Raw genomic sequence first — 12,581 nt, 5'->3', positions numbered from 1 at the left:
GTTGAGAAGCTAGGCCTAATAATAACTGTTCATATAAGGTTATGAAGACTGGAAGATTACAGCAATCTTTTTAAGTTCCATGTTTCTATCCATCTACTTGTTTTAAAAGGAAATAAGTTCTTACATTGAACAGGTCCTTCTGACATCTTAACAGCTGTATGAGTTTTATAGTATAGTACCTTGCTACACTTTTTGCTGTCTTCATTTTTATTTGTTACTTTTAGTTGAGGCGGGAAGGGTTCCAATGCATTTTTGTCTACCCAAAATGACATGGAAAAGGAACATGTAACTATTACTCATTAGACAAAAAGTAATAGTGTTAACAACTGTTATATTATTTTGCAAAACGGTCATTAACTGCAAAAATAACACACTAAAGGTAATATAATACACTAATAGCAATTTGTTCCTGCTATCCCTTAGGTTTACTCCTAATTATGTACAGGATCATAGGCTATCCTGTTGGCCCTGGATTCTTTACTAAGGTACTTAGATCTGGAAAGTACAGTCTAAACATTACCCAAAGGAAAAAACCCACTTACAGAAAGTTCTCAGAGTGACCTCATTCACACAAACAACTTCAGTTTTCATTTTCTGTGTCTTTCACACTGTGCTCCTCAGATCTTTTATCAGGAAATGTGAGCCTTATTTTGAGATCTGCTACTGGAAAGGATTTAGTAATGACATCATATAGTAGTCAGCTTTAAGAATGTTTTTGCACAATTAATTTTCATGGGTATTTTAAAAAATGGGTGTTATTCCAACAAGAAAGAATACTAATCCCCCCCCACCATAAAATATCGAGAAACTGTATGAGTAACTTAATATTCTACCCATATATGGCCATAAGGTAGCAAAACAAGGATGCCAAATTTTTAAAAAATTACATCAGAAGAAGGGAATGCAAAGCAACTGGATCATTAGAGCAAACTAAAAGTTAAAGATATGCTAGAAGAGAACATCCAGGGGGGTGTTGTGTTTGGAGCATTGGACTAGGAGATTGTGATTCAGAACCCCCACTCAGCCACAGCATGGGCAAGTCATGCTCTCTCTCAGCCTAAGACCAAAGGCCAAACCTCCTCTAAATAGATCTTGCCAAGAAAACGCTAAGCTGGGTTTACCATAAGTCAGCGATGAGCTGAAGATATGTCACAAAAACAGAGGAGGAGGAGATTATAAAGAAGCAGAATTAATTATTGGTTTTTCCTCAGGCTTCACCATGGAAAATACATAGTAGATGCCTGGTTTGAACTGACCTTCTCAGGAAAGAATATGAAGAACTGAAAGAAATATTGGTGGGAAGAGATGAATTTTTAGATCTTACTAATGAGGGCTGCTGTTACGCTGTAGAATTAATGCAGTTTGACTGCTTTAACAGTCATAGCTCCATCCTATCTAATCCTGGGATTTGTTGTTTGTTGTGGCACCAAAGATATCTGACAGAGAATTCTAAATAGTGCAAAAAGCTACAAATCCCAGAATTCCATAGCATTAACCCATGGCAGTTAAAGTGGTGTCAAACTGCACTAAATATGCAGTGTAGATGCAGCCAAGATTTTTATTCATAAAGTTTTAGTACACAATGTCTATCAGTTACCATTATATACATGTTTGAAGAATTTTTAAAATGTTAATGAGAAGCACTTATCTGAGCATAAACTGTGTTGACTTTTCTTCAACAATCCTTTTTCTTCTACAGATACATGTCTTTAATAATGTTTTCCACCAGTCTGCTTCTTCCTGAATCTTTCTGGAGTTCTTTTTAAAAACTGATATTACATTGGCCGTTTTCTAGTCTGGTACAAAAGGTGATTTTAAGGACAAGGATATATTTGTATAAGAAGAACAACAAATTTGGAGTTCTTAAGAGTTTTGGGTGGAAACTGTTTGGATTGAAGATTTGTTAATTTGTCAATGAAAGGGCTTGACCCAATGTGTGGCAGTTACGAAAAACACAAATTCCATGTTAGAAATTGTTATGAAAGACATTACAAATAAAATGTCAATATCAGAATGCCTCTGGAGAAATCTATGGCACAATGACGCTTGGAATACTGTGTATATTTCCATTTACACTATCATGGAACGCATATTATAAAGCTGCAAAGGTACAGATAAGGTCAACAAAAATAATCAAGGAAATTGAACAACTCCTGGACAAGGAACAGTTACAAGGTTATAAATCATTTGGGACATAATATTTATACAACCATTTCCACTGTGGTCCCAGCTATAAGGAGAAGAACAGAATGACAAGGAGGTACAGACAAGACACACTGCTGGAATTGAAATGGCCACAACTTTATTATGTACAGGCTTGGCACACCATTCAATCCATGTATCCAATGACTCATCTGCTGACTGAGAGGTACCTGTCCCTATCCTTTCTATTGTGAGAAATTAAGGGATGGTAGAAAGAAGGTTATGGATTATGGATTGAGTCCCCTGTCACCTGGAAGTGAAACTGGTCCAGCAGTTGCCAAACTGGGTGAGTTACCACTCTTTTTTGTTTTGGTGCTCTTTCTCATCATCACTGAGTGCTTCTCATTTTTCTTTGTAAAACGTTGACGCCAACTGCATAGCTTCAGAGGTTTTGTGTTCTTCAGGCAAACTAGAGAAGATGTGTCCTAGTAAAGACTACCACCATTGGCCCAATTTACCTTCAGATTGAGTAGTTGAGGGAGGTAAGTATGACACAGGAACCTAGACAGCAGTAGAGGCTCCTGGGACAAATCTATACCACCTGGAGGAGACAGCTACAACCTCTTTTCTCCATATTTTCCCCATCATGATGCTAATGAGACCCCAGGTAAGACTTGAACATGTGCTTCATATGTACCTGGTGGCATATTCAAGTTTTCTGATGTGTCCTTGCTATGTATCCTATAACTAGCAAGATGAGGGAAGAGGACAAGGCATTTTTAGTAGTGGAGGAAGGAGAACATAGCATTATTTGCTCTCTCCTAGGCACCAGACTTCATGTTCACTCCTGAGAAGTGTGTTTCCTGTATTGTTTCCTGTGTGATGAGCATCTGTCATTACTAAGAACTAAGGAAAACTTGAGGGACTTTCCCCTCCAACAATGGCCTTTAAAAATGTTCTTTGTGGGGGAATCCCAACAGTTTCATGACTTAAATGTTAATGAGTATAGCCGTCATCACTTTCACTTCTGTTCACATCTTCTACTGAAAACAGCCACTATCAACCACATCTACAACATGCTCATGGCTTCAACACATTGCTATCACTTTGCCTTCCTAGGTAAATATTTTTTCTGTTTGTTTGTTTGTTTTGTAGTCAAGGTCTATTTCTCTCCTGCTTCCCAGACCCTCCCTTTCAGCAAAATATTGAAATAGAACAAATATGTCTTCATTTGCTTTTTCTTTCCCCTTCAAGCTTTTCTTTGTGTACCCTTTCTTGCAGTTTGGCATGTGATTCATGGAGTTGCTGGTACTACACTACAAGTAGTGGCAGCATGTAATAAAGATGTGTCACTCCCTTGTAAGATTTTTGAGGATCTACAAGTCACAAATGGGGCAGTCTCCTGGTATAAGGTAAGGTTCTATTACTGTTCACTTTTTGTTTGATTTCTTGCATAATCCACATTTTATTTAATTCTTAGAGTTGAGTAAGAATGTGAGTGGATATTTTTGTATGTGTGCGTTAATATGCAGATCAAGATAATCATAGATACAATCACAAGTCATTTGAAAAATGGAAAATATCTGTCAGCCAAAAATGATGCTAACTATTCCATTTCATGTGCTGCGTTATCTATGCAAGTGTTAAAGAATGACCAAGTTCAGATTGCTGTCGATGGAAATGTTTTTACTTAAATTGATCTTTATGTGAATTGATTCTGGGAAGATGTGTCATTTCTGCATTCTCTACAGTGCTCCAACACAGCTGGCCCAAATAAATGTTAAACAGTACACTACACACCAGTTGCAGTTGTTCAGAATCACTCAAGTTCTGTGCTGCCTCTCTTCCTTGGTTTTGCATAAGTAACCTTTATTTTTATTTATTTTTAAAATTTTGTCAGTGAAAGCAGTTAAGGACCAGGAATGTGGGGCTGTGAAGATGTTAAGAGTACAGACAGGCAACCAACTTGTAGAATTAATCACTTTTAAAAAAATCTATTGAGAGTCTAATCAATAAACAGTGTATAAAGCCCCAAGGGGCCAATTAAACTGTAATTCCAACAAATAGTATGACATTTTGGACTGTAAAGTTCAAACAGATCTCAGTTTAAATCTCTAGTACAGGGTCGCTCTGAATTGGGTAGTAAATATAAACAATTAACCTTTGACTTCCACTGTTTTTTAAAAAAATGATGATGATGTGTCTGCTCAGTGTGTGTTGGTATTGTATTGAATTAATGATTAGCCACCAAGGATTGATGAGTCTCCTGAAGCTATTTCTCTGATACTGGGATTCCCTGCTATGTACTGAAATCAAGGTTTAAATTGTTTAAAATCAATGTGTGCTGATCAAATTAATAATAGCAAGGGAATGTGAAAATGGGAATGAATGTAAATTCTATTGTGTCTGGTATAGTAAACATACAACTGTACACACAGTTATTCCTGTGAAAGGCTTAGAACTGGATATTATAGGAAACCCAAACTCCTTTTAATGCATGTCACATGAGAAAATATATTGCACTGAATGAATTCATAGTTATGGTTTGTTTTCTGTTTTAAAAACATCCATATTGTGCAATTCATATTTTGAAATTCTGCATTGTAATCTGGCTATGCAAATAAAAATACTCCATGGCAATTTCCATGCGAGTTTTCAGGAGTGTCACCAATTTATAAAGTAGCGCTATTTCAAATTTTTTCTATGTTCAATATGCCATAAAATGGTTCAGTATTTTTTTTAAACTTTCCACTCCACTTCCCCAACTATAACAAAGGAGAGTGGGTGCTCATCCATTACAGTGTGTTAGAACGGAAACTAGTGTCTAAAAATATATTCACAGTATGCCAGTCCTTGTCAGCAGCATTTGCCTTCCGTGTTACTATCACCATGAATTTCTTCTAAATGTGGCTGTCTTAGCTAGCTGATGGTTACACTTATTCCACCTGAAACTGAGCTATAGTCCAGCAAGTTTAGGCTATTGCCCATAGTAGCATTTAAACTAGTGTTTTCTTCTTCCATATCTGGAATACAGTTACAGAGGTTTGTCTTTTTCATCCTGGTATCATGCCAAATGTTGTTTTTAAAATACAAATAAAAATCGATACACTAAAAGAGAAAGTAATATGTGAATTTGGGGTTTCAGATTTTTGCATTTTGATATTTCTCAGCTCTATTTATTTTATCTCTGATGTTCTGCTTCCTGGTCTCAAACGCAATCACACTTCAACATGGTAAACATATCACCAGCGTAAAGTGTAGCAGGAGGAGGGGGGGGGGGAATAAGGTCATTGCCTCTCCAAATAAGAATTATGGGATTTTTTCCCAGCTCCTAAATTGCTAGCACCAGAGAGAGTAAGACATTGAAAATTATTCACATATATACAGTAACTCGTATATTTGCTGGGTTTTCATTTCCTTGGTATCTTTGCCTGCTCTATTACTTTGGAGGACTGAACTGTCTTTCTAATTGTTCAACTGAAATTTTAAGCTACTGCAGTTATAGAAATTTGGGCACTGAAGGGAAATTTCCAAGAGGAATGATTCATTGGAGGGAGGGGGAAATGTCCTTATTTAGCCTCCCTCCTTCAGAGCGATACCCCTGAAAAACCAAAACATTTGATTGGCACCTGGAAATGTGGAGCCTTCTCCGTAAATATAACAAATGCCTATCCCAAATTCATTTTGTCTGAATTTTCATTAAAATATCTTTGAAAAAGACATGAAACTTCTCAAAGGGATATTTTCCTCCTTAGGCAATTATTTCCACCAAGTACTTGTCAAGGAATCATAATACTCACTTTATTTTTTATCACAAACATACATAAACCTTTAAAAAAATTGCTTTAGGTATGATGTGATCTTTGGATTTTCTTTTTGAAATCTAGAAAGAGATCCAAAAGACAGTAATGGTGGAATATTTCCTAGCTTATCTGAAGTTTCATAATGTGTGTGTGTGTGTGTGTGTATCAGGACCTGAAATTCAGAAAATAAAATGACAACAGGTAGTACTAAATTAAGGTATGAGGAAACATGTGCTTTCTTATAGTGTTGCCCAGTAAATTTGAACAAATTTTATTGGGCACCGTAATTTCATTGACTGGAATATTTTAAATCAGTCTTTAATCTTAGCAGACAAATTATGTAGCTGTTGAAGGGCCACTTTATGTGGGAAATGAGAGAGCCAATGTATGAATGATCCATTATGTTTTGATAGTTGTCATTTTATAAAAGGTTTGCAATGAACACGTTCTCTACATCTTGTAAGCCCTAAGAAGAGAATTGACCCCCATATCCCAGTTTTCCTTTTACCTTACATTCGCAGCCAACAATGTGAAAGAGGGATAAGGAAATGCATATGATAATTATGCCAAAACAATTATTTGCTACAAATTAGAAATGGCAAAGATGGGATTGCTGTTTTCAGTAGAGTGTATTTGTAGAATGCAATTTAATGCATCACTCCAGTCTGTTGGCATGAGAAATGGTAAAGGAAGAGTTTATGAAAAGCATAATTTAAATGAGGCATTTTAGATGAGCCATAGGTTCTTATGGGGAAACATCCATTTATGTTGCCTCTAGCAACTGGCTTTGGCAGCATTAGCCTGAGACTGATCAGCTACTGTTACTTCTGTATGTTTGACTGAATTGCAGGTAATAATAATAATAATAATAATAATAATAATAATAATTTTTAGTCTGCCTCTCCCTGCAGATTGAGGCAGATTACAATAAAAAGATGCTAGAGTGGATAGCAGGTAGGCAGGTATGCATTTAAGACCAACCACAGAGTTGCAACTAATGCTATATAAGTAGGTGCCTTCAAGTCACCTGTCAACTTATGGTGACCTCATGAATTTCAGTGGGTTTTCTTAGGTAAGGTAGTTTGCCAGTTCCTTTCTCTGAAATGCAGTCTACAGCACTTGATATTCATTGACGATCTCTCATCCAGGACTGACCCAACCTAGCTTCCAATGTCAAATAGAATCTGTTCCCTTTAGGGTATTTAGGCCCACATCTATGTAATGCTATTTGTTGTTAAATGCCATCAAGCCAACTTTGACTAACTTTGACTTGTTATTCCCTGGTTATTCCCAGGATAAGCCTTCTCTAATTGCACTGTATGTGATAATCTTAGCCGTGATCGTATGACTTTCCCTGGATAATGCCTTTTGAATCTCCTGATTGCCCCCCATGTGATGAAGTCCAATATTTCTGTAGATGCGGCAGCTAAAAAGGCCAATGCTATTTTAGGCTGCATCAATAGAAGTATAGTGTCTAGATCAAGAGAAGTAATAGTGCCACTGTATTCTGCTCTGGTTAGGTCCCACCTAGAATATTGTGTCCAGTTCTGGGCGCCACAATTCAGAAAGGACATTGAGAAACTGGAGCGTGTCCAAAGGAGGGCGACAAAAATGGTGAAAGGTCTGGAAACCATGCCCTATGAGGAACGACTTAGGGAGCTGGGGATGTTTAGCCTGGAGAAAAGAAGGTTAAGAGGTGATATGATCGCCCTGTTTAAATATTTGAAGGGATGTCATATTGAAGAGGGAGCAAGCTTGTTTTCTGCTGCTCCAGAGAACAGGACCCGGAACAATGGATGCAAGCTGCAGGAAAAGAGATTCCACCTGAACATTAGGAGGAACTTCCTGACAGTTAGGGCTGTTCGACAATGGAATGCACTCCCTCGGAGGGTGATAGAGTCTCCTTCCTTGGAGGTCTTTACAGAGGCTGGATGGCCATCTGTCAGGGATGCTTTGATTTGGATTTCCTGCATGGCAGGGGGTTGGACTGGATGGCCCTAGTGGTCTCTTCCAACTCTATGATTCTATGATTCTATGATTCTATGACTCTATTTGAAAAGTTGACCAAATTAGTGCAATCAGCACCAAGCTTCATAAAATCATAAACAATTGTAAAATAGCTTGTGGAATGGCCTAAGCTACAATGTGAACAACTGGAATTAGAACAGAATTAGGATTGGGATGTGATAGTTGCATGAGGATGAAAGTTGTAGAAGCATTTCACAAGTGGACTGACACAAATGAATGAAACCCACTGTTACAATGGATTGCACATTTTACCACCAATATTTTAATTACAGCAAGTACAGGGAGGAGTTTTGCACTTTGATAAATTTATTCATGTTTCTTACTAATTAAAAGAGTTGGGAAGGAAGGGTTTCTTCTGTACATAAAACAGGCTCGCGAAAGTAGAGAGAAAAAATGGAAAAATTCACAATCTAGAAACGAGTTAGTTTAAAATCCTGTAAGTAGCTTCAGGGTCGCAAACATCTGGATAGCTAACAATCCAATTTCAGGATTCTATTAATATACATTGTCTCAGAAATGTTCAGTTTCCGTCTGCTTATTTGCAAGCAATTAATTATAAAAGAATTTGCCTGCAGAACCCAACTGAAGTTGAAGTGTTCTGTCAAGCCAAATTTTACCACTAGATGTCTCCACAGGCAAAATGTTAATTATTCAGCTGTGAAGGAGTGTGTAGTAAGGGAGAACTGTATCACACTGTGATGAAAAAGAATCATAATTGGAAAAGGCATTAAGAAAGCTTATTCAAATTGTACAGCATTTTTAATGAATTCAGAAAGAGAACATGCATATACATATTTATGCTTGTGTCGATGTAGCTTTCGCTCTGCTTTTCAATAAATCAGAATAGCTCTTTCTGCCTCTTTTTGTTCAGAGTTCTTATCTATCATCTGTCTGTCTGCCTGTCGATTTAGTCATCCATCATGTGAACCAATCTTTTGATAAATGGAAATAAATTATGTCTGCCTTACTGCAATGCTACAGATCCCTTAGTAGGCTGCAGATCTACATGGGAGGAACTGTGCAATAGCAAACTTTACCAAGAAGTTTTACTCCAGTTGGCTTTGCACACTGGAGAAGGGAAACATTTGTCTTAGCCCTTCTGTGTTCAGAATGCATTTGCTTTCTGTTGTTTCCAAATGTGCAGATACCATGGTACAGGAGTGCTAGGTTGCTAAGCAACTGCAGGAGACATCCCTTGCTTTTCTCCATAGGTGAAAATTGGCAGTGGAGCCAGACTTGTTTTATTTTACGTTTTCTGTACATGTCTGGGCAGGGGGGATATTGCCTAACATAAACAATCCATTTCACTCAACCACATCGTTCAGAGCTATGCTTTGGATCTACAGGACATACTGTCTGGGACTTATAAGAGGCTCCTTCCATTAATTCTTGCAGAGCCCACTTGGCCTGAACCTCCCTGCTCTAAATCCCCTACCACTGGATCAGTTTGCACATCACAGTAACCTTGGTTTATAATTGATGGTCAGCATGCTCCCATCCAGTTAACTCAAGCTAGTTACTCCTCGTTCACTATCAGCATCAAGGCCCTGCAGTCACTGTCCAGAGAAAATCTCCATGAATGTATTCATTCCCAAATGATACCAGACAGATACAATTCTCTATTATCCCTCTCACCTGTGGCACAAAAAACAGCAAGGAGTTTATCACACCGGAGGCAAAGTGCCCAAATCCCATGGATAAATGGGAATTAAATCCAGGAATATCCTGCAAAAGCTTACACCTTTTAAACCGCTTAGGGAGTGCTTAAGTGCACTGATAAGTGGTATAGAAATGTACTTGCTATTGCTATTGTTTTTATATGATGTACCCCAATATTGTCATTGTCCCGTATTTAACTTCTGAATAAAGGCAAAACGTGCTGCTTTTTCCTTTTGGGATTTTCCCAAAAATAAAAAGTGGCCAAAAGTAGACCAAAGAGGAGACGTTGCTATCCACGGAGGTCCTTCACATAATTCCAGACCCTAATTTTCTGAGATTCCAAATGATACAGAGAGTCTTCATGGTAAGGTGGTTCTCTTCAGAAAGTAGTCCTTGAAGTGAGGAAGGCAATGGAACTGGTGACAGAAGAGGCAGGGGTTGTCTGTGATGAGTAAAGTTAAACAACACTCAAACAGGACTAATGTGCCCATTGAATGCACACAAAAATAATCATGCTCCTTACATTGTAGAAAGCAGGTGATAGAGAGAGCATGGAGTCAGGGAAAGTAGAAAGCGAGAGAGAAACAGAGGTTGGAAAAATACCTCCCAGAATAAACATGCTAGCTGAAGGATTCTGGGAGCCCTAGTTCTAAAATAAAATAAAATAAAATTAAAATAAAATTCCCACCCAAACTCTAGGAAAGAATATGGGGGAAAAAGAGGCTGCGGGAGTGCCCAGAGTGTGTAGTAAGTCCTCTGAGCATTAGCAGTGCCACTGCACTTAAAATCTACTAAATTTAGTTTGGCAAAGCACCATGTTACCAAAAAAATAAATAAAATAAAATATTAACTGTCTGTTTAGTGAGCTGGAAGGTATACATTAGTTGTTGTTGTTGTTGTTGTTATTATTATTATTATTATTATTATTATTATTATTATTTATGTAGCGCTGTAGATTTGCACAGCGCTGTACATAAAAACAATAAATATATAAGAGTAAACCTTCCTATGGCATACAATCTAAGAAATAATAGGATAATACATATAAAATACATAGCAATATAGTTAAATAAACATTCTGGTCTAGAGCTTCCCAGAGTCTTAAACTGAGACATACTCCAACCCGTATGCAAGTAAGGATTCTTAATTCTTGAGAACGAGTATAAATAGTTTCTGTTTGGTAGCTGGCATTACTCCACCCATTGTTGTATTTTTGTTTTACAGATTGGTGAAAACAGCAAAGCACTGAAGGATCTGCAATCTGATAAGCAGCATAATGATTCAAGAGAACTTAATGAATCCTTGGAGGCCTCTAATGACACCTGGCATTCTCTGAAGCTAAGAAACACTACAAGTTATAGCAGTGGGACCTATAAGTGCCTTTTAAGGACACCAATTAGAAAACACAACCGAAGCAGTACAGTTACATTAAAAGTAATAGGTATGACTGAGTGGTTGTTAGTTTTATTTGTTTGCTTGTTTTGTTTTGTTTTCTGCCATGAATCATTCAAGGTACTTCAAAGTGAATGTATCTTTTGCCTTGCAGACTGTCCCAAAGAATCGCAAGATGCAAAACATAAAAAATACAAAACAGAACTTATGTTGCTGTGCTCTCTTGGGTTTTTTTACTTGCTTCTCATCTTCTTTGCTTGTGTAAGTATTTTTAGCTTAGTTTTTGTGGGTTATTTTTAGTTTGTTTCTAACTTCCTCACTACCCCCGTTTCAGGTGCATTTGTCTAGTATTCACTAGGGAGTACATAAATGGGACCCACTCATGTGGAAGAACATTCTGGTTTGGGTCAGCATCTGGCTGTACCATATACAAAGCATGCTCTAGTGTTTTTGGCAGTCAGAGGGGATAGTGCAACCTTGCCAACATGGAGCTGCAAATGTCATAGCTAGCACCTAAAACTCCATGTTTGCAATCTATCACTGCTAGGTGTAACTCCTTGATAGCAAACATAAATTTGTTTTTAAGAAATATAATAGGTTGGATTCAGATTCAGAGCACTTTCTGGATAAGATAACCAAAGGCCAGCTGAGCTGACACTAGGCATGTGCCAGAGGCAGCTGATGGATCTGTTGTGGTAGGTATACTAATCCAGTCTAGGTTTTATGGCTGCTTCTGCTAGAAATCCTTCAGGTTTCATAGGAGCCATCCAGCTGCTGGCTGTTAGTCTTGATGAGGATTGGCACCAAAGCTCTTGTATAATTTGGAGCAACTATGGGAGGAGTTGTTGTGAAATAGAGGGTGGATTCTCCATCTCCACAACAATGGATTTGTTGGTCATCCCTGAATCCAAACCCCTCAGTCCTGGGATGCCGGAAATTTATTAGAACTACCTTTGCCCTGGGCTGATGTTGTAGTAGCATTGTGGCTTTGTCTCTCAGCTGGAGGCAGTTTGGATCTGGCGTAATTCAATTTCTCCCCCTGTCCCCCTTTTTTGCTTTTCAGCCAGCAGAGCAGTTCTGCTGACAAACTGATCTGTTGGTGAAACTCTGAGATAAAACAACAGAAGAGTATTGTTGCAGGCAGAAGATGTTTGTGATTAATTATACAAACACACACACAAGAGCTGGCACATTTTTGAGTGCTGGTCATACTTAGAAATCAGTTGAGTTTTAGTGATCTCAGGCCCATACAGACAGGCTAAAATAAAGCTGCTTCTGGTCACTTTGGAGGTATGCTGTTTAAATGATGCATGCGTCCTAAGAGTCCGGAAGCCGCGCCAAAGCCATGCTCCAGTCCTAAGGACAACACTACTGTTTTTATTTTAGATAGCACAACCTTGACTGTTGTGACAATGAATACACTGTGGATTGGTCTGTAGTTGGCTGAGTATTAGATGAGGATAGTGATGTGGCCTGTGGTCTTTCCTCCCATATAATCTTGCATATACTGTATGCACCTTGCTTTCAGCCAGGGATGGCTGAAATGGTTTCATGACA

General features: G+C 38.0%; 1 protein-coding gene across 1 annotated transcript in view; it reads left to right on the top strand.

The window, feature by feature from the left end:
• The first annotated feature begins 2,424 nt into the window (after positions 1–2,424).
• The window catches only part of CD83 (CD83 molecule), a 15,396-nt gene continuing 5,239 nt past the window's right edge, over positions 2,425–12,581 (top strand). The window contains 6 exon segments of the mRNA XM_042464420.1: positions 2,425–2,488; positions 3,054–3,091; positions 3,093–3,261; positions 3,424–3,554; positions 10,857–11,073; positions 11,179–11,285. Coding sequence (XP_042320354.1) covers positions 2,425–2,488; positions 3,054–3,091; positions 3,093–3,261; positions 3,424–3,554; positions 10,857–11,073; positions 11,179–11,285 — 726 coding nt within the window.

The sequence above is a fragment of the Sceloporus undulatus genome, chromosome 4 (assembly GCF_019175285.1).
Source record: "Sceloporus undulatus isolate JIND9_A2432 ecotype Alabama chromosome 4, SceUnd_v1.1, whole genome shotgun sequence".
Lineage (NCBI taxonomy): Eukaryota > Metazoa > Chordata > Lepidosauria > Squamata > Phrynosomatidae > Sceloporus > Sceloporus undulatus.
This window is presented reverse-complemented; position numbering and strand designations above follow the sequence as displayed.